Here is a 21,595-nt window from a genome sequence, read left to right as displayed (position 1 = left end):
GTCACCTCTGTGACCAGGTCATTTTCCTTTAAGAAACATCAGAGTCGAGAGAGAAAGAAATGGCGGAGAGATGACAACTTGATGTGATTTATTAGGAGCTGAGAGGAGACAGGTGTTTTGTTAATGATTTCTTGCTTTCTATACCTTCTCCTCTCGCTCTTCCTTTGGTCTCTTTCTCTCTCTCTCTCTGACTTCTTTCAAACTACTTGAAAAAACAAGAGTATGGCCCAGGGCACATTGACTCTCCCCTCTCTTTTTCACTCTCTCACTTACTCTCTCTCCTTCCACCTTTCTCTTTTTCTCTCCCTATCTCTCTCCCTCCCTCTCTCCGCTCCCGCCGAAGCTTCAGTTTTTTGATTGTTGTGATTGCAGCGCGTTCCTCGGCAGCTCAGCTCAGAGGAAAAGTGCGTCAGTACATGTTAGCCAGAGCAGAAGTATGCAACGTGGACATCTCGCGCTCTCTTCCACATGTGTCAAGCTCGTCCACGGGCCTCCACAACAGACCACTGAGACCCCCCCCCCCCCCCCCCAACCTACAAACACACACACACACACGCATGCACCACACACACAGCCGGAGCACTGGCTAGGACTGAGTTGGCTTTCTTTTGTCCTGACTACTCCACTCTGCTCTCCCTGTCTGATAAGTGAATAATTGCAGAGTTCAAGGAAAAGGGAGGGCTATTGAAAGTGGGAGACTGCAGTGAGTCGGGAGCATGCCTTCACAGCTACTTTTCTTTCTCTCCCTAACTGATACTTACTGACTTAATTACACACAAACTCACGCACGCATGAATAGTCGCTCTCCACTCCGTCTCCCTCCCACCCCTCTGACTCTCACCCTCTCTCTCTCTCTCTCTCTCTCTCTCTCTCTCTCTCTCTCCCTCTACCTGCCTGCTTGCCTGCTATCCACTTACAGACCATTGCTGTTGACACACAGGAATCCAGACCTAAGCGCACACACTCACTCACACTCGCACATGCTCACACACACATACACACACACAGACGCACACACACACACTTACTCACTCACCCTCAGACAGGAAAGATTCTCCTTCAAACCAGACAGCACTTTGCTGCTCTCTCTCTCTCTGGCTCTTTCCCTCCGTTAGCAGGTGTTAGACAGAAACTCATAAAAAAGACTCGAGGAGAGGAGGAAAAGAGTGTGAGGAAAACAGAGCGAAAAATGAGATAGAATCTGAATCAAGAGTGGTCAGAGAAAAACAGAGAGAGAGAGAGAATGAGAGGGGAAATATGAGTGAAAGAGAGGCAAGCTGGAAGAGGGATCTGCATTTTAAGTAGCTAGAGACAGACAGCGATTGTTTTTTTATGTTTTATGCCTTTTTTTCTCTCCTCCACTCCTCCTCCTCCTGCTCCTGCTCCTTGTCTGAGGCTGAACAGAGGGGATCAGAAGAAAAGGAGCTGGGACTCGGACGGATAATCTCACCCAGTTTCCCTGCCCAAGCGTCCCGCCTGCGGAAGGCAGCAGCAGCGGCGGCGTCTGAAGAGGAACAGAAAGAGAGGGAGCGAGGAAAAGAGAGAGCGAGAGAGAAAACCAGGAGGAACACAAGGCAGTCATGGATACCATAGTGCCTCAGCCAGACACTTGGATGGCCCGGATTTGCACATTGTCGTTGGCTTCTGTCCAGCCCAGCAGCTACTGATACCAATGAGGTAGAGCATATCTCTATGTTAATCTATACCAAGACCTATACTGTGCCTGTGCCAAGGGGCAAATGTAAACTGTTTGCCTAAAAGTAAATGTGTGCCATTTTCAAAAGAGGCATTATCAGTTTTGCCACACAGATTCCTGATTCACTGTTTTAAGTTTTCTGTATGATTTTGATAGAATGTTTTAGGAAAATGCGATACAATCACTATCGATACAAATAGACAAACTGAACACTAATCGTACTTAAGAAACTGTTAACATTTAAATGCCCTTTTATGGACTGTTAGAGGGCATGATCTCATCTGGTCATGTTATGTTGCTACTTCTGTTTTGATGTTAAATTCAAATCACCTTCAACACTTAAAATAACGGGGGGGGGGGGGGGGGGGGGGGGGGGGGGCTGTTGATTTGAGTTGTACACAAGATCCAGTTTGTTTACCCAGGAAGTTAGAGTGTCTCCTCGTCATTCCTCTGTTTACAATCACCTTCACCACCTGCACACACTGACCGCCGCTGTGCTGTGGTGTCTCGTGCCGTGCTATGCTTTGTGCTGCTGTGCCATGCTGTGCTGTGCTGGTGGCTGACATAGTAGGTAGTATTTTTTAGTAGTAGTAGTATTTTTCGGGAGCTCCCGTTGCCTGTGCAGATATGTGGACAAGCACAGGCAACAGTTGCTAGCAGCACCTCTTCCCCAGAACATGTAAAAAAATGTAACTCATTGAAATGCAATGATAACATGCACCACAAGACGCCGCCACCACAGCCATGCAAAGAAAGCTGGGAAACAAGTTACTGCTGCATGCATAATGCTGCTGTCATTTGGCTTCCCAAAGCATGCGGCTCCATGAAGGGCTACACGGTGGAGGGACCCTCTATCCTGCCAGCCATGTGAGGTGGTGGTGGTGGTGGTGGTGGTGGAGGAGGAGGAGGAGGAGGAGGAGGTGGAGATGTGAGTTGCAGCCTCACTGGGCAGGTAAATGCATGTCCTGGAATATGCAGAAAGAGACAGCTCAGTAGAAGAACTGTAGGGGCCAAACTGATATCCCAGGAGGGTTTAGAGGAGGCTTTATATACAGTAGATGGCCATGTAATGCATATAATTCTTGACTCTGCTGTTAGATCATGTAGGTCGTGAGGGGCTAATGGAGACCCCACCCCCCGCCCCACACACACACACACACACACACACACACACACACACACACACACACATACACACACACACACACACACACACACACACACACACACACACACAAACACACAAAAACGGCTGCTCATGTGGGCTTGTTTGCATCCGGAGCTGTACATGTTTGACTGGGAAATTGTGGTCTTTTTGTGCTGTTTTGTAAGCAGAAGAGTTTTTCGTAAATAAGATTAACGGCAAGCAATGATTTCATAATATCACGTAATCTATTGAAACGGTCAGGTAGGAACATATTGCAGACCCTAGGACAGTGAATGGTTGTCTGCAACAAGTCTTTTTTTAAGACAGAGATGTGTTTTGGTTTATCAGCAGTTTGCTCATAAACTGAACTTATTGTTTCATATCACATGTTCATGTTTGAATGTGCAATCCATAAATGTGTCTGGGACATTGGTACTTTAGACTCTGCACTGAATGCAACGTGTGGAATCAACTACCTCTGTCCGCTAGACCAGTGACTAAGTCTTCAATCATGTGTTGGTCGAGATGTGTGTGTCTGTCTCTGTGTGTTTTCTGGAGAATGGCTGCATCTGTCTGTGTTTATCTAGTGACCTCATGGCATGGGGGGTGGTTGAGACAGGACTGTGTGTTTTGTATTGGGTGGGTGTGTTCAATCGTCCTTTTATGACTGTGTTTGTGGAAGGCTCTCCCTCTCTCTCTCTGTCTCTCTCTCTCACACACATGCACACACACGCATACGCGCACACACACATACACACACACACACACACATGCATGATGTTTGAAAGCTGCCTGTATGTGTGTGTGAAAGCTCTCCCTTCAGTGAGCTGTGGCTCCTGACTATAACTTGAAGGTTGAATTCCGAGGCCACTTCAGGAACAGTGGAATCAGCATCCACCCATCCATACATGCATGTGTGCTTGGCATGCCTTGGCTTCCATGCCCTAAGTGTGTGGTCGCTCAAGCACAGTTATGAAATAGAGATATCAGATCTCAGCTCACAGACTCCCCGAATCCTCCTGAGCCTGCCTCCGCTCAATGTGTATGCACGTAATTGCATGGTCATTCCAGTGGCTCAGTAACAGATATGAGGAGGACCGTGGAAGAGGAGAGGACCGTGTCCGAAGAGAAGTGTGACCTACTCCTTGGTGGAGGTCAGGGGATCGGGTGCAAAGCAGACGCCCAGCAGACATTTATTCATTTAGGAGACCAAAACGAGGAATAACATTCAAGCTACAGTACACTGCAGAGGAGACCTGAGGTAGCGATTAATACTACATCAATCAATACTATTACCAGAGGATGAGAGTGCAGTGTTTTAAGTACTAGTCAAAGGGTAGTCAAAAGAGAAAGTGTTTGAGGAAGGAAGTAAAGGGTAAGAGTCTTAAAACATTAGCAGCATGTTCCAAACATCCACTCTGACTTCTTTAAGGACTTAGTTTAAGGCTGAAAGTTAGGCCAGGATAAGCTTGCACTGGCAGTAAAACTGCACTGATATAACATAGTCTTCTCATCTCTCTCTGTCTTGCTTTCTGTCTGTCTCTCTGACTCCAGACTTTTGGAGAAAAAGAAGCTCATAAAACATCTCCTGTCTTATCTGATAGCATCTGAGGTGAACATGTGGGATGGCGGGTTGTGAAATGGATGCCACGCAGAGAAAGAGAGAGAGAGAGAAAGAGAGAGAGCACGGATGGAGAGAAAAGAGAGGAGAGAGACAGGGAGAAAGAGAAATAGGGAGGGAGAGAGGGAAAAAGAGAGGGGGAGAGAGAGAAAAAAGAGAGAGAGATAGTGAGCAAGAGAGAGCAGGAGAGAGGGTCAGCGGGTGGGGGGTGAAACCTCTATTGGCAGGAACGCAGTAGCCTGGCCGCTCCCTGCCCCAGCGGTGCCAGGCGGCCCGAGTGTGCGAGTGAGTGAGTCACGTTCAGGCGGAGGCACAAGGCATGATTACAGATGCTCTCTCATCTCTGCCCACTGTGATGTCCCGGCTGGCTGCTGCTTGTGTCTTCCATCCCATCATGTAGGAGGCATACAAAACCAGGAGTGCAATGCAAGAGTGCAATGCAAGAGTGCAATGCAACAGTGCAATGCAACAGTGCAATGCAACAGTGTGGAGCGTTCTGATGAACGGCAGGACAGATTAGACTGAGTAGTGAGGAGACACATGTCATTCAAACAGGGTCAGTATGGGAGCAGTTGTACCCTATGAATCATCTGTCACGTAGCAGTACTGTACGTCCGGAACAGTGCTCAGACCAGATGGAATTGAGCTGATACTGCTGAGCAAAGAGCTGCAAGGATCCCAGAGCAGTGCTTAGTGTCTGCCCATCTGTGATTTACACCTCAGTTTACACCCACACACTCTCTCTCCCACTCTCTCTCACACACACAGACACACACATAAAAATGTATATATGCAGGCACAGACACACACACACACACACACACACACATGCAGGTACACACACACACACGCGCACACAGTTACTGCTTCTTTCCTTGCACCTGCCCTATCAGCTGTCAGTCAGCAGAGGCAGGTTGTATCTGCACCTACATGCAGAGGAGACAGGACGCCCACCCCCTCATGCACACACACACACACACACAAACACACACAATTACTTTCCCATGCTCTCTCTCTCTCTCTCTCTCGCACACACACACACACACACTCACTCATTCACACACACACACCCTCACATACCTTCCCCTCTGTTGGCTCGGTCAATGCGTCCGTGCCTGGGGAGGAAGCGGACCGTGGCACTCGGTTTGAGATTTCATTCCCAGCTCTCCTGACAGGCACATTGGCCCAGTTGAGTAGTCCTTCCCTGGCTGAGAGAGTGAGAGAGAGAGAGAGAGAGAGAGGAAAGCCCACCTGCTGATGAGTGGATACAGAGAGACTAAAGAGGAATGAAATGAATGGTTTGTAGTTGATGAGGTGGAGAGTGTGTGTGTGTGGGGTTGGCGGGTGGTTTGGTTGGAGCCAGGGTGGTGTCGGCAGGTGAGGTGATGGGGACGGTGGATGTGGGTGGGTGGGGGTGGGTGGATGGTTGAGGTTTCTGTGGCTGGTGACTATTATGTGTGAGATAGGATCAAGCCACACAGACGGAGCCTGTTCAGTGGCGTGCGCTCAGACAGACCAGGCTCTCTCTCTCTCTTTGTCTCCTCGCCGCAGCTTACCGGCCAATTTTAGGGGAATGACAGGAGACAGCTATTCAAGGAATGTGGAAAGTGCCTTTCGTATGTCAGAGGTCGTCCATTTCATGAGGTGGGGGTGAGTGGGTTGATAAGATGGGTGTGGGTGGGGGTGGGTTGGGGGACTGGCCATGAAAATGAACTTGCTGCTCATACTTAACAAGGGGCAGCATGGCAGCAGTCTAGGGCATACTCTCTACAGCCTCGCGGGTTTCCATGTCTCCCCTCAGCTCGACGCATGCAGCACTCTCAAGATTTGCCCCCCCACCTTCCAACAGCTAGGACCATTATGATAATTGTATTCCGGCGTTGTTGCAACAAGTCCTGAAGGGTTTATTGTTTCTGGCAGGGTACTGATGAATTTCATACAAGATAATCCTGTGATCAAACCCAATTTCAGTACCACCCGCCAACAGGCTGCCTTTTTTCCGGCATTTCTTTTACAGTAATCCCCTGCCCATCTAACATCATAAAAAGGCATCAAAATCACATTAGGTATAGCATATCAGTCTCCACCCTGTACTTATGCGTGCCATTTAGTTCATGTTATTTTTTATATGAATTCTTAAGAGGGTTTCAGCTGAAACTGTGCCCTGTGGGCTTATGTGGAATGCCCTTCCCTTCGCTTCGCCTCGCACACCTGTCTAGAACTTGAGCCCAAGGCAGGTACACACACACACAGATATCACACACCCCCACACACACACACACACACTCAAAGAAGGAGAGAGGGAGAAGGCCAAGCCTGGTGCTGTTAGGAATGAGTCTTACTTTTGCTCCATTTACTTTCACAAGAGGGGTCTGGTGTGAAAAGACTGTTTTGTTGTCATGCTGTAGACCCTCTCAATCTGTTCCTAGACGGTTTCCGAAACGTTGAAACGTTCAAAACCAAAGCAGATACTTTGAAATGAGAATGAGCGTAATGAGAATTAGAGTAACTTTAGCGTAATGCTCTATAAAATGTTGACTTTAATCCATTAACCATTAACTCAACGTTGTTTTCTGTGCCACTGGAAAAACCTTAGGTAAACAACCACTTGTATCACATAGAGTTTAAATAAAAAAGTTGACTTGTGTCAAGCAAGCATCTTGTCAGTGTCCATCAAAGGTCTTCTGAAAAGTCCAGTTGAATTCCTGTTATTTTTGTTTTGTATTCGGTGTGTGCACCTAAAAGCTTTGCCCTGGAGAAAAACATACCAGTGTCCATGTTTGGGGTTCATTTGAATCTTTTTTTCCCTTGACAATGAATGCAAAGTGAAAAAGCCTGCAGCATGGTCATCTTCAAACTGTTTTGGCTACACGATAACATTTCAAAACAAGCAGCCCACAGTGGCTTGTCCCTACCTGTCCAGATAATAAAAATGCTGTGGCAAAAATGCTGCAGCCATGGTTCACAACATTGTGTGTGTGTGTGTGTGTGTGTGTGTGTGTGTGTGTGTGTGTGTGTGTGTGTGTGTGTGTGTGTGTGTGTGTGTGTGTGTGTGTGTGTGTGTGTGTGTGTGTGTGTGTGTGTGTGTGTGTGTGTGTGTGTGTGTGAGAGAGAGAGAGAGAGAGAAAGTGGGGGGAGCATGAGAGAGAGAAAGAGATAGAGCAAGAGAGGCAAACAGGAAGTGGAGTGTGAAAGAGCATCAGCAGTCTAAAGTAGGTCACCCTCTCACTCTGACGCTGGTCTTTTGATGAAAATCAAGGATGGGTCTGAGCTGAGGACAGCCATCAGGGGAATTGAACACTTTTAAATCTGTCTAGGATGCATAGACAGGGTGTTCCATTTTACGTTTATTTTTTATTTTTTAAATTCGCCCCTAATATTTATGACTAATATGAAGCTTATGCACATTTTTACACAATGCCCCTGATGACAAAACACCTCAGCGTTTTGTTTTGACAGATTCCTCCTCCCACACGATACTGTGCTGAAAACCGAACACAAAGGCGGTCCCGATTTCACACACTCTAACCAAAACACTTAACTTCACAGACATTCACGCCTGTGATCAGAAGCGCAATGATAATGGCAGAAGGGCACTGTTGAAAGAAATAAGACAAGCATTAAAATGATTAAAAAGAACTGAGCATAATGACTCTGATGACTTGACATTGGAGTCCTCAAGTCATTGTGGAGAATAAACCCGCCTCAGATGGTCCACACAGAGGGTTCTTAAGTGATTCAGTGGTTCTTAAGTGAGTCCTTCACCCTATGTCTAAGAGGGCAGTGCTGTACAGTGGGGGACAGTGGGGGCTCTGTCCTGCAAGGCGAAATCGGACAACTAATTGAAGGCAGCGGTGTCTCTTGCAGCTATCACACATATCTGTCATGAGCGGTCCCGCTCACTGGCCGCAGGACAGGTGCACATCTCGAATGACATCACGCGCCGCCGATTCGCCGCTCTCTCCCCCCGCTCTCCTCTCCCACATACTGTACTGCAGCAGCGTGGCCTAAGGACTTAATAACGTCCTCCAGGATTTCACTTTTCATTATTAAACTCTTGCTGAACTGAGGGGGTTTCATTATTATTTTTTTTCTCTCCATTTTTTTTTTTTTTTTTGGTGGCGTGTGGCTTTTAGTGCTCATTGTTAATAGCAAGCTGTTTCAGTAATGAATTTTTTTTTGCTGCTCACGTGTCCTGCGATAAGGCTGCTGGACAGCCTGAGCAGGTTGGCTCTATTGGAGTGAGTACGGCTTAACTACCTCCAGACCCATAGTGTGTGTGTGTGTGTGTGTGGAGTTGTTGGAATGAGAAAGCTGAGGTCACAGAAGACTTAGTGTTTACATGTGAGATAGCTCCAGTTTTGGGACTGTACATACTGTGCGTGTGCGTGTGTGTGTGTGTGTGTGTGTGTGTGTGTGTGTGTGTGTGTGTGTGTGTTCAAGCATGCAGGTGTGTGTGTGTGTGTGTGTGTGTGTGTGTGTGTGTGTGTGTGTGTGACTGCGTACACACAGCAAACCCGAGACCCTGGACTGGGTTTCTTCAGCACAGCTAGGGCAGCCAGGCCCCATTCTCTTTGTGCCAACTACTACATGAAGAGCCTTTTTGTGCACAGTGGTGGTGCGTGTACTGTATGTCAGTGCTTTTCTGTGTGTCAGATTAAACCGGCTTTTCATTGTCTGTTTGCTGCCTGCTGGTGCAGAGACGGGAGTGGGAGGAAGGGCCCGGGGCCTTAAGCAAGATTAGGACCCCGACCAAGTGTAAACATGAGGAGATTTACTTCCAGGTGCTGCTGGGAAGCTCACCTGTGCTGCAGTGTTCTTCCAGTGGGAACAGATGAAGTGAGCTCGACACACAAAAAAGAAGCCTGTTCACACACACACACACACACACACACACACACACACACACACACAGCATGATGGATGACCTTTGTCTCTTGTTATAGATTAGGACAACACTGCAGCAGGTTGAAATGATAACATTCACTATTCTCCATTAGTTATAATTAATGGCTAATTAATAGATTTTACGCTCAAGAGTAGCTCAGATTGTGCTCTGTTTGAACATAAACAGATTAGTCACAATCAATTTTATTGTACAAGGAAAAAGGAACAGTTTAAAAGGCCAAGAGGGTTAGTGATTCAGCTGCATGTTTTGCATTTTTTTGTCCATGGTTGCACATCATTGGTTCCTTTCAGTCCAAACAAGGAACTAGCCAAGAGATTATGGCTCATTCCTGGACACTGCTGTCCATCTCTCTCATCACCTCAGCTTAATCAGGATGGACCTCACAGGAGAATCCGGTCTCCAGTCAAAAAGTCTCTCTCTTCTCTTTCTCTCTCTTTCCCTCTCTCTCTCTATCTCTCTCTTCTCTCATTCTATCACTCTCTAAGAATGCAGCATACGTGTTTTGGTATGAAATGTTGCCGTCAATGGACAAGATGCCAATATACAAACACTAATTTAAAATGGTTGAACTAAAGCAGAAACAACATTAAAACTACATCAAAATAAGCACCAACCAAACAAACAAACAGCTGGTCTGTTGATCATTAATATCTGTTAGTATCCCTCAAGCTGCTGATGGCCTCTGCCCCATCCATATCCTGACATTCTCTCTCTCTTTCTCTCTCTTCTTCTCTCTCTCTCTCTCTCTCTCTCTCTCTCTCTTTCTCTGTGGAGACCAGATGGTAGGAGGTATCAGAGGCCAGACCATGCCTCATGAAGGGCCAATTAGAGGTGGCGTGTCATCTCCCGCTTGCTGCAATCTAACACACAAACAGAAGCGGCTCACACCACACTGTCAGGCCCCGCTCCTCAAACACCTACACACACCCAAAGGGGCTTCCCAGCCTGGACCAGGGCCACGGAGCGGAATAAGAGGGGGTGGTGGGACACGAAAAGCAAGTTTCTTCAGACCTCTTCCAGATTTGAAAAGGAAAAAAACATCAGTGTTTGCGCCTGAAAATGTCTTGTTTATAGTTGGGATGGTAAAATGTATATATCATGGGGGGTTATGTTTTCCCACCAAAGTATAATTCATATACATTTACCTTTTTATCCTGCAGAGAACTGAACAACAGCTGATTCATTTGGTTGCATGGATCACACATTCCTGGTTTTGATTTGGGCATCTCAGGGTGTGCTTGTCATTCAGACCTTAGGATTGTGGCCTTGTGGGATGTCCATTTTTATAGTATTCTCTGACAAACACAGCCAGCACAGAGGAAGTTACGCTGTGTATTTTTATGGCTGGATTGTCAAAACTCCTGCCTGTCTCTGTGGGCTTATGTGGCTCGTCAGGTCGAGGCAAACTCTTCTTTAATCTTTGTTCTCATAAAAGGGATTCCTCTCCCCCCTATTCATTTAGCATACAGACACAGTGACTTACAGAAGTCTGCCCAAATTACAGGGAATCCACGTGCGGCCAAGTCCCAAACATACATAAATAACACCCTCAAACAAGAAGCAAATAATATGCTCTGATGTTCTGAGTTTTTTTATTGTGTATGGTGAAGCACGTGGGAAAATATTCCTGATTGCATAGACCTTGAAAGGACCATTGGGGCAGGATATATGATAGTAGAAAGTGTTTTGAAGTAGTAAACATTATTGCAAAGTAAATTGAATTGCTTTCAATTACATTCAGTAATTACAATTTCTAGCAATTTTATTTTTCAGTGAATGTCAGTCAGTAATTACATTTGGCTACTAATAAAATCACTAGTTTTCTCTGGTATTGCCTGACAGTGTTGAGTCCATGAGACAGTGTACTATAGTGGGTGACATTAACCCAGTGGGCTGTCAGGCAGGGCTCCAGTTTCTTCCAGAGTGAGTGAGTGAGTATCAGCCAAGGTGACCTATTTAGTTGGGCAAATCCTTCACTTTGTACCACTCTTACTTGGCAACGGCCATGGTCAAAGTCTTTCACTGTCGAGCTTCTTGAGCGCACACACACTCATTTAGAAGAAGATTATGCTTTTTCAGTGTGTGTGCTCCTGTGTGTGTGCATTTGTGTGTCTGTCTGTGTGTGTGTGTGTGTGTGTGTGTGTGTGTGTGAGGGATCTCAAACCGTTCCCACACCCTCTCAAATCTCTTGTGCTCCCGGCAGCCTGCCCCAGCTGGAGGGATAAATAGATCCTTTGTTTGGAGCAGGGAACAGGTAACCATTTGTGTGTGTGTGTGTGTGTGTGTGTGTGTAGGGAAAGGGGACTGCACTTATGTGTTTGTGTAAGTGGGTGTATGTGTGTATGTGTGTGTGTTGTGTAGTGGAAGGGACTTGCATTAGTGTGTATTTGTGTGTGTGTGTGTGTGTGTGTGTGTGTGTGTGTGTGTGTGTATGAGGGGGTGTGGTGGAGTCTGCATGTTTATTTATCTTGCGTAGGATAAAGTCTCTGATTTGGAGTTCACAGGGTTGGTAGCTCGTTGTGTGGCAGTGTTGGGTGTGCAGCTGCGAGTTCCAGTGTCGGAGCCGGGAATCTGAGCGGCAGAGAGGCAGGGAAGTACCTGTGCACCGCACATACCTGTGCTCAGGGAGGGAGCGAGGGAAGGAGGGGTGGAGAAAGAGAGAGGGAAGAGGCAGGCATGGAGAGAGGAGGAGGAAGAAGAACAAGAGAGAGGGAGACACCGAAAGAGGTTTTTTTCCCTCTTCTTTCCAGCTCCACAAGGTCCTCCACAAGTTCCAAGTGGAAAAATATATATAGCAACCGGAACAAAAATGCTCAGACTATTATTTCCAGTTGGTCAACTGGTTTAACAATAGAGTTTCACTGAGCTAGAGGTATTAAGCACAACCCTCCCAAAGCACCCGCTTTGATTGTCAGAAAAGTGGCCCTCTTTTTATGGGTCAGTTGGTGAACGGTGTACGGGTCAGTGCCTCCAACTGTCTCCTGACCTGTTCTGCAGTAATAACTCAGTCCCTGGGCTAAGGTCAAAGGTTATCTTTGAGCTGCCTCTCTGGGAGTCGCAGTCCTCACAAGACCGGGCTCTGAAGTCGGCCGGCACTACTACTGACCCAGTTTGTTTTCTGGTAAATAAAGTCACTGCTCGCCAGTGTGGGAAAGAGATAAGAGATGACAGAGGCGCAGACAAAAAGACACAATCAACGAGACCGACAGAGAGAGAGACAGAGAGAGGGAGTGAAAGAGAAAAAAAAAAGAGAGAGACATGACCTTCGAATCTTTTATTATCAACCTTTCCGGGTGTCCTTCAATCCCAAAATGCCCACTCAAAAAAGAATGAGAAGTGTGACGGACAATGAGACACTTTGATTCGTTTTACAGCTTCACCTTTTTTATGGAGTGCACTCTCAAAGCGCCAGTGCCCATTACTGGCTCTTCAGAGCAACACCCACGTCACTGTATTGAGAGACAGTGTTAGATAAGCCATAATAGAGTGTGCTAATGTAATATTTAGCGCTGTGGAGCAATGCTCCAGTGTTGGAGGAGGTGCTGCCCCTGTGCCATCTGCACATGGCGGGGGATAAGTACAGGGGCTACCGCCCGGCAGCCTGGGCTCTCTAATTAGAGACACAGCGGAAGACATGGATCAGCAGCCATGGCAGCGCCCTACCTGAAGCAGAGCAGAGCGGGGGGTGTGTGTGTGTGTGTGTGTGTGTGTGTGTGTGTGTGTGTGTGTGTGTGTTGGAGGTGGAGAGACTTGCACCATAGTCGTAAGTTTGCCAATCAAGGATTTCCTGAACACATTCCAAGGCTGGAGCTGGACGCGATTGGTACTGTGAAAAGTGAACAAAGAGCTTAGATAAGGTTTATTTCAAAAACTTGATATGAGGCAGTTCAAGGTTACCAGTCTCTAAAGTAAACAAGTGCAGTCAAGATAAGGGACTAATAAACTGATTTGCTATTTCATGAACACAGCATGCCTGTTGAGATTCACCTTCTATTTCTGGACGTAATGCTATTTATGCCGGCTGATTTTACTAATGTCATTAACTGTGTGACAAACTCACTGTAAGAAAAAAAAAAAGTTGAGCTGCATCTTGTGGTTAAACCCAGGCCTTGTTAGATATAACTGGAGCCGTTTGTGCTGCTTGTGTGGGTCACACGTGTCTGTCCCTCCCTCCTCACGTGCAGCTCCCATGCAGTGTCTCAGCCATGCACCCTGGGTATGGATTCTCCCCTCTGCCTGACTTCCAGCCTCACCTCCACGCCTTCCACTGCCGCCGAGAGGGCCCCGACATGTGGATCCCGGGCTCAGGCGAGCCCCAGGCTTTGAGCGAGCCACGGGAGGGAAGGCCCCTGATCCGGCAGCGCCACCAACACCAACACCACCAGCAGCAGCACCACCACCACCACCAGCACATCGCCGTGTGCCAGCAGGAGACTCTGGCCTTCATCGACTTGCCCCCGGCCGACACCAATGGCTACTTGGCCTCGCTGGACGCGCCGTCGCGCTTGGTTGCCTGCCCCAGGCCGCCGAACAGAGACTCGAAGGGCTCGGCCGCAGCAGGCCTGTGCCGCAAGAGCAGCAGCAGCAGCAGCAGTGGCGATGCCGCCACGGACACGGAGCCCAACCACGAGGGCTCGGACTCTGGTCTGGACGTTCGAAACAGCCACGCGGAAACGCTTCACGCCGACAAGTCGGACGCGGAGAGCCCCGTGCTGGGAATCCTGCGGGCCCCCAAGACACTGTTCCTGCCCCTCAACCCCTACCCTGGCGCTGGGGACGTGTTCGATCCCCAGCAGCCTGGCTCTCCGTCCTCTCCCGCGGGCTCGGAGGGGCAGGACCAGTGGCGTCCCCACAGACGCTTGTCTCCGAGCTCCGTGAAGGAGAAGTCCATCCGTAAGTGTCCACCTCACTCCACTACTGCAGAATAACCACTGCAATCCTGTCAAATGTATATTTACTCATTAGTATATTTACTCATGATGTGCAAAATATACAAAATGTATATTTACTCAAAAAATGTATATTTACTCATTGACTGAAGTCAGTTTGCAGTCACATGGGAACAGCAACTGATGGACTTCACAAAAGTTCACGGTAAAAAGGTAAATTTTGTAAATTGGTAACGGTAAACTGATTCCACGAGTCCAGTGATTCCATGTGTGTTCCTTCCTCAATTGAATGATAGTCTGATAGTTGTTATATTGGAGTGCCACTGTTGTGGTCAGTAGTGTGAGTGTGAGATGTCTGGTAACTAAGCTGTGTTGTTGTCACAGGGCGTAAGATGCGCGTGTACTCCAGGGACAGCCTGAGCGACGAGTCTCTGAGCAGCCCAGGGCTGGAGTGCGACTACCTCTTCCCCGGCTCCTTCGAGTCCTTCCTGGAGGAGGAGCTGGGCACAGTCGGGTCCACCCTCTCCCGCCCACTCTCAGGCCTCTCCTCCACCGATGTGTCCAGTGGCGCCCCCACGCCCCCGCCACTCTCCTTGGCCGCCTCCTCGTCGCATCTCCCTGAGGTGGACACCGTCCAGAGGGAGGCCTCCATGGAGTCCGTGCTGACCCCTGGATCAGGAGGAGGAGGAGGAGGGTCACTCCTGTTTCACCCTCGCACTCAGACTTCGGTCGTGGCGGACCCCGAGCGCAGGCGCTTCTCGGCCTCGGAGCTCATCTCCCGGCTCCAGCTGTCCCAGAGGAAGAACTCCTTCACGCTGAAGCTGGGCAAGTCGCTGTCCGCCCGCGTGGCCTCGCGGGACCGCCAGCCCGCTGGCTACCTCAGCGCTGACTGTAAGTCCACCACCACTACCCACCTCACTGCCTCCACTGGGACACCGAGGTCACTGGGACTCCACCACATAACTGTGCTTCACACATAGATCGTTGAGCCTCTCTGAGGAATATCCGAGTCCTTACTGTATGTGGCTGACATGCAGAATAGAAACCTCTTTCCCACAGAGTAGACATCACACTGACTGACTTAAATGTTACACCAGGGTGAGACATTTCCTACATTCTCTCTTTTCCCTTGTAATGTCTTTTTTACGACCCCCATTGCCTCCGTCCTCTCTCTGTTTACAGATAGACCCAGCTCCAAGCAGCGCTCGTCTGGGGGGTCCACAGACAGCGCGCCCCACAGCCCAGTGGGCTCTACTCCCACACTGCCCTCTGCTGACTGGAACCCGCCACTGCAGCGCCGCAGTGGCAAGCACAGGTGATGGCAGCCATTGCTAATCCTCATGTCTGCAGAGCTCTGTTTTTGGTGTAGAGACAGGACTAGGCGGTATTTTGTGCTGCCTTTCTTTTTTTGTCTAATTCTCTGTGCGCTCTCCCTTCTCTCAGCATGAGGAAAGACTCCATCGAGGAAGATGGCGATCCCCATGCTAACATGCGTAGCACCCATCGCCTGTCTCGCTTCATGCCAAGCTGTAAGTCTCCTTGAAACACTTGATAAGTAGTCGGTTGTCTTTTCAGCTGGAAATCAACTGAATTTTCCCCTTTGTTAAAAAAAACAACTTATTATCTCACTTGTCTTCTTACTTCTCTCTCTCCCTCCCTCTCATTTTATTTACCAATATGTCTGTTTCTCTTTCATTTCCTTCTCTCTCTCTTTCTCTCTCTTTCTCTCTCTCTCTCTCTCTCTCTATTTCTCTTTCTCTCACTCGCTTTTTCTTTCCTCTGCCAGCCATCCTGTACCAGGAGTACAGTGATGTGGCCATCAATCGGGAGATCCAGCGACAGCAAGGGGCGGAGCCTGGCACTGAGGAGTACCGCATGGGAGACACTCCGTCTCCTAGCAACCTGTCCCCATCCAGCTCCTTCCGCTCGTCCCGGGGCTCGGCGTTCTCACTGTGGCAGGACATTCCGGACGTGCGCACCAGCGACCAGCTGGACAACTTCAGCAACGAGGAACGCAAACTGCAAGAGGTGAGATGCTCCTCTATGGAGCCAAAGAGTGGCCATAGGGTGTGCAGTATGTAACTATAGCAACATTTAGGTCACTGAAGCATACAAGTAAACTGCTGATGATGATTCATTAATGAAAACTTTGGTGCACTATCAAGGGTTCCGAAATGTGTGCAATGGGTTGTTGTTTTACAGGCCAAGTTTGAACTGGTGACGTCCGAGGCGTCGTACATCCGTAGTCTGACCATAGTGGTGGACCATTTCATGATGTCCCAGGAGCTGGCTGAGTGTCTGGGAGTGCAGGACAGGCAATGGCTCTTCTCCAAACTCCCTGAAGTCAAGGACGTCAGCGAGAGGTACGAGACGAGGCATATTTTTTTCAGGGATATAATTTATAAGGTCTATTTGGAGTTAATGTTTTCACCAAGGCTATTTACTATGTCAACTATGTTTACCTGCCCTCAAGCTACAGTGTTCACCTTGCTTCCTCTATCCATTTCTTGCCTTTCATAACTGTCTGTTTATCTCTCACACTCTCATTCTTTTTCTGGCCAACGACAGGTTCCTGCATGATCTAGAACAGAGGTTAGAAGGGGACATTCTACGCTTTGATGTATGCGACATCGTCCTGGATCACTGTCCAGCCCTGCGCAAGGTCTACCTCCCCTATGTCACCAACCAGGCCTACCAAGAGCAGACCTATCAGCGGTTACTGTGAGAATGCAGTCTTTTGTTAGTGTGTGTGTCAGTTCACCTCAGTCACTCTTTAGCTTCTTTTTGGGTTCAGTTTCTGTTGAGGCTTGGTGCCAGGTAAAACTAGGACAGGAGTTGGGCGTGTTTGGGTATGCACGTGTCAATGTTTGTATGTGCGTGTGCAAGTTAGTACACTTGCTTGAACCATTTTTTACTGGCACCACATAAATAAACCTCCTCTTAAAAAGAAAAAAGAAAAGAAAAGAAAGAAAAACACTCTCCACTTATGCTGACTAGAAAGTCTTAAACATTCATTTTATCCAATTATCTGTCTCACTCAGGCTAATCTTTTTAAACTCTTTCTTCCTTGCCTTCCTCTGCCCCCTAGGCAAGAGAACCCGCGGTTCCCTGGTATCCTGGCCCGCCTGGAAGAGGACCCCATCTGCCAGCGGCTCCCTCTCACTTCCTTCCTCATCCTGCCCTTTCAGCGGATCACCCGGCTCAAAATGCTGGTGGAGGTATGCAGCACTCGTCGCCTTTCATGTTCTCCGATAACAAGCACAACGCTGCCCTGACCTCCATCACGGTCCATTAAATGATACAGTACCTTCGTAGAAAGCGTTGAGAATTTTCATAGTCGCTATGCAATTAGACTAGCTTCCACTTGGAGACAGCTGGGGTTACTGGGGGGTTTGTTTTGTTTACCGTGGTGCATAATAATTTATGGGGCTTTTTCTTTCTCATCTGTCTGCACGGAATAACGTATTCTGTTTGTGAGCTTGCTTCAGAACATTCTGAAGAGGACAACGCCTGGCTCGCGAGATGAGGACACAGCCACGAAGGCCTTTAACGAGTTGAAAAAGGTACAACTGCCAATTCTGCTTAAAATATTTGGTTGTTTTTTGCGTATTCGTGTTTATGAGAAGGGAATAGGAACACCCCGCACCAAACTGCACTGATACAGGAAAAAGAATTATGCACATAAAAATAAAATTCCTCTCTCTTGTGACAGCTCATAAAGGAATGCAACTCCAGTGTGCAGTCAATGAAGAGGATGGAGGAACTTATTCATCTCAATAAGAAGATTCACTTTGAGGGCAAGGTATATTAGCAAGTCACGACTAACAGAGAGTCTAATATATTTATCCAGACTTGAGACTGGCAGGCAGCACCTTGAGTAAAATTTGTAATGTGTGTTAGAAGGCAAAAGAGGCTGTTTCAGTAAAAAAAACAAAGTGTTTACGGTCAGTCCAACCAACTTGGTTGACAGATGTATGTATACTGTAGGGTCATGTATGAGTATGACCGTCCTTTTGTCCATTCTGTTTCCTCTTGTCTAGATCTTTCCCTTGATCTCTCAGTCTCGCTGGCTGGTAAAGCATGGTGAACTGCTGGAGGTGGACACGCAGACCATGAGTATATCCGGGTCAAAGTTCAAGCTGCCCACCCGGCCCGTTTACCTGCACCTGTTCAACGACTGCCTTCTGCTCTCCCGGAAGAAGGAGTGAGTCGAAAATGATGAAGGGGGGGAGAAGTTCTGTGTAGATAGACTATCAGTGAGCTGTAGCTGGAGCTGTAACGTGATTACAGACGACTGATGGTGCTTTCTGCTCTTGCCTTGCAGCACTTGGAAGTTCATGGTGTTTGTCCATGCGAAAATCGCAGAGTTGCGAGTGAAGGATCTGAGTCAGAAACTGCAGGGCATCACCGGCTTCCTCTTCTATCTGCAGCTGTACGACGGTCAGCAGCTCAAACACCAGATCCTGCTCAAGTCCCACACTGAGTGAGTGACCACGGCACGTAGCCTGGAAGCTAGACGATTTTACCCTGCCTACAAAATTTGAGGGCACGAAATTCGGTCTGGAGTCGGCCCATTGAGAACTCTATACACATGGTTAAGATGTGTTTGGGCTAGTCAGATTGTTTAGGCGAGCTTTATACAATGATAGACAAATTAGCAACAGGATAGTAGTCATCTACGTCACCTGAGTGCGCTTGAGTTGTTGCAGAATTCGAGTCTGGCTATGCGGCAGGAAGAGACACACTGAGCGAGATGGAGGGAGGAAGGAATGAGAAAACCTACTACACCAACACATTATACTTACACCACTTTCTGTCCGTTTTGTTCAATGTACACAGGAGCAATAAACAGAGATGGATCTCTGCCATGGTTCCTTCTGAAGCAAAGACCTCCCTCGAACAGGCCATTGAGAATGATGGTGTGTTTCCTGTTTCTGTGAGGAGTCTTTAAATACATAAGACCTACTCACATCATGAAGATCTGCTTACACTGCTTACACTTTTGATGTGAGTGATTCATATCTCCTTGCTGTTTTTGTCTCCCGCATAATAGATATTTCTCAGGTTCAGTGTATAAAGAGTTACCAGGCTCAAGAACACGATGAGTTAACACTGGAGAAGGCTGACATCCTTCAAGCCAAGACCATTACAAGTGATGGTAAGAACTGCATGGCTGATAAGCTTTAGAGATGTATGCAGGGTTCCCACCCATTTTCACTGACATTTGACAAATTCCAATGACCTTGGATAAAATTGGCATGATTTATCAAGGCCAGTGAGTACAAAATTGCTTACTTTACGTCACAGGTTGGGGCTGAATATGAAACATGACTTTAACAACGAGACTGGATGAAATGTGCTTTCTCCCCCACCATTCCATATATATGAAGTGAACAAAATGTGTTCAGTGTGTTCAAAATGTGTGTATGCAGTATGCTATCTCTTTCCTACTTCCTGGTATGACAAAATGGAATTTCTTGACTTTTCTAAAACTTGGGCCTGGAAAGTGGGATTTCACAATTCCATGACATCTTTTTCCAGGTTTTCCATGATGAGTTGTGGGAACCCTGTTCATGGCTATTACTTTCCTGTGACTCCTGAGACTTAGGTTGTTTGTGTGTTTGCATGTGTGTGCAGGCTGGGTGGAGGGAATAAGGCTGTCTGACGGTGAGCGGGGCTGGTTCCCCAAGAGCTACGTGGAGGAGATCACAAATCGCAGCGCTCGCTTGCGCAACTTGCGAGAGAACATTCGCATCAAGTGTGTCACCCAGAAACTGGAGGAGGAAATCCTGTGAGAAGGATCCCCATTGACACCCTCAACCTCATCCTCCACAGCCTTGCCAATGACTAGCTTCTCTCTCACACACACGCACACACACAGATAAACACACACACACACTCTCTCTCTCACACTCACAAACCAAGACAAGCTAATTAGGTCTTCATATAAAGGCTCATCCTTTGCAATAAGAGCTCATATTCAACAAGATAGAGTCACAACATGAAGTCCACTCAGTGAGGAAACTTAGTGGGAGCAATGATTTCCTGCATCAGCTCGAGCAAAACCATGGAAACCACTCTTTTTGCATGCGGTGCAGTAGGACTATTAAATATCTTGCTGTTGCTGTCGCTTAGGTAGGTGTACACCTTGGGGGGCAGACACTGGAGCTAAGAATCTTTGCCTATCCAGGTTACCTGACATCAGCTTGGTAATCATATTACTCTGGTATGAGACGGGGAAGACATTCATGTCCTACAATTGCTTTGATTTTCTGTTATTATGTAAAAAAAATCTAATCATTAAGGACTCATTTAATGTGTAGCTTTAGGGAAATGTGGTACGCAGAACACACTCTGTATTTCTGCAGGGAAATGTGGTACGCAGAACACACTCTGTATTTCTGCAGGGAAATGTGGTACGCAGAAGAACACACTGTATTTCTGCAGCTGTTGCATGGATCTTTGGCCTTGGTGCTTTTGTTTTTCTGCCATGCCTGTCCCCACTACTTAAAACACAGGCTGTGTTGTTCATCTTGCATGGCTGTTGCATCTCAAGCAAAAGAGATTTCATGACACACCTCTAGTACAAAAGAACCTGATCAAGATGGATCTAATGTAGAGAAATGTGTATGACACTGAGGCTGAAACCACCTGATCAGTCCATGAAATGACCACTCCTAGGATGCTTTAAGAAGTCATACAATGGTATAGTCTACTCAGAGATACACTAAGGTAAATGCCTATATTCTGCATAGTGTCAAGTTTTGTTGAAGAAAAGACATTCCAATGGCACGTTTTTCTTTTTACAACACGTTATTGTTAATTTAACATGTTGCTTTTGCACCATGGATATTTGTAAATTTTCCCACAGATGCTTTTCATCATTTGAGATGAGTTCTTTTAAAGTCTGTAGATGTACTTACATAATAGATATAGCGATTAAGTTGCAGGTCAAATTATACCCATTATTTATGAATAAAGAAAGTTTCAACCATGCCAAGCTGATATTTTTGTAATTTTGACAAGGGAGTCAAGCACTAAATGATCAAATGCTGAATGTGTTCCATTATTAACTAACGATGACATGAATTCTACATGCTCAGCTGTGTCCATGTATCAATAGCACATACAAACTTTGCAATAAATGCAGATACAATAAATTAATGTGGTGGTTGAATGATATGCAAAAAGACAGACAAGATAAGGTGTCACCTTTTCACCTGAAATGATGCTTGAAATGACTCACCTCACGTCTTTCTAAGCTCACCTGCTGAGTTAACACCCAGCTACTGCAAGACATTTCTGTCTGAAAACATTGAGACTCTGAATACTT

The 21,595-nt window shown here is 47.2% G+C and overlaps 2 protein-coding genes across 3 annotated transcripts in view; both read left to right on the top strand.

Annotated features, from left to right (window-relative positions):
* Window positions 1–11,812, top strand: part of ano11 (anoctamin 11) — a 31,425-nt gene extending 19,613 nt beyond the window's left edge. Inside the window, exon 24 of one of the 2 annotated variants that reach the window (XR_006032742.1) lies at window positions 11,754–11,812. The gene's annotated coding sequence lies outside the window, so the exon portion shown is untranslated. Of the gene's footprint in view, window positions 1–8,738; window positions 8,759–11,753 lie in introns of those variants that run through there. The other variant, XR_006032741.1, reaches the window with a different exon arrangement.
* Window positions 919–21,422, top strand: arhgef19 (Rho guanine nucleotide exchange factor (GEF) 19). Its single transcript, XM_042097438.1, has 16 exons — window positions 919–1,677; window positions 13,558–14,266; window positions 14,647–15,153; window positions 15,445–15,577; window positions 15,706–15,791; window positions 16,049–16,290; window positions 16,465–16,625; window positions 16,831–16,983; window positions 17,351–17,480; window positions 17,751–17,825; window positions 17,975–18,064; window positions 18,303–18,466; window positions 18,587–18,745; window positions 19,102–19,181; window positions 19,316–19,420; window positions 19,900–21,422. The coding sequence occupies exons 2-16, from the start codon at window positions 13,579–13,581 to the stop codon at window positions 20,055–20,057; spliced, it is 2,931 nt and encodes a 976-aa protein (XP_041953372.1). The 5' UTR covers window positions 919–1,677; window positions 13,558–13,578; the 3' UTR covers window positions 20,058–21,422.
* The last annotated feature ends 173 nt before the right edge of the window (window positions 21,423–21,595 follow it).

The sequence above is a fragment of the Alosa sapidissima genome, chromosome 7 (assembly GCF_018492685.1).
Source record: "Alosa sapidissima isolate fAloSap1 chromosome 7, fAloSap1.pri, whole genome shotgun sequence".
NCBI classification, from domain to species: domain Eukaryota; kingdom Metazoa; phylum Chordata; class Actinopteri; order Clupeiformes; family Clupeidae; genus Alosa; species Alosa sapidissima.
The sequence above is the reverse complement of the archived record's forward strand: the minus strand, read 5'-3'. Positions and strand labels throughout refer to the sequence as shown.

Coding starts and splice junctions, on each gene's coding strand:
- arhgef19 (XM_042097438.1), top strand. CDS start 13,579: ATGCACCCTGGGTATGGATTCTCCCCTCTGCCTGACTTCCAGCCTCAC. Junction 17,826..17,974: donor CCTTTAACGAGTTGAAAAAG/GTACAACTGCCA, acceptor CTCTTGTGACAG/CTCATAAAGGAATGCAACTC. Junction 18,065..18,302: donor AGATTCACTTTGAGGGCAAG/GTATATTAGCAA, acceptor CCTCTTGTCTAG/ATCTTTCCCTTGATCTCTCA.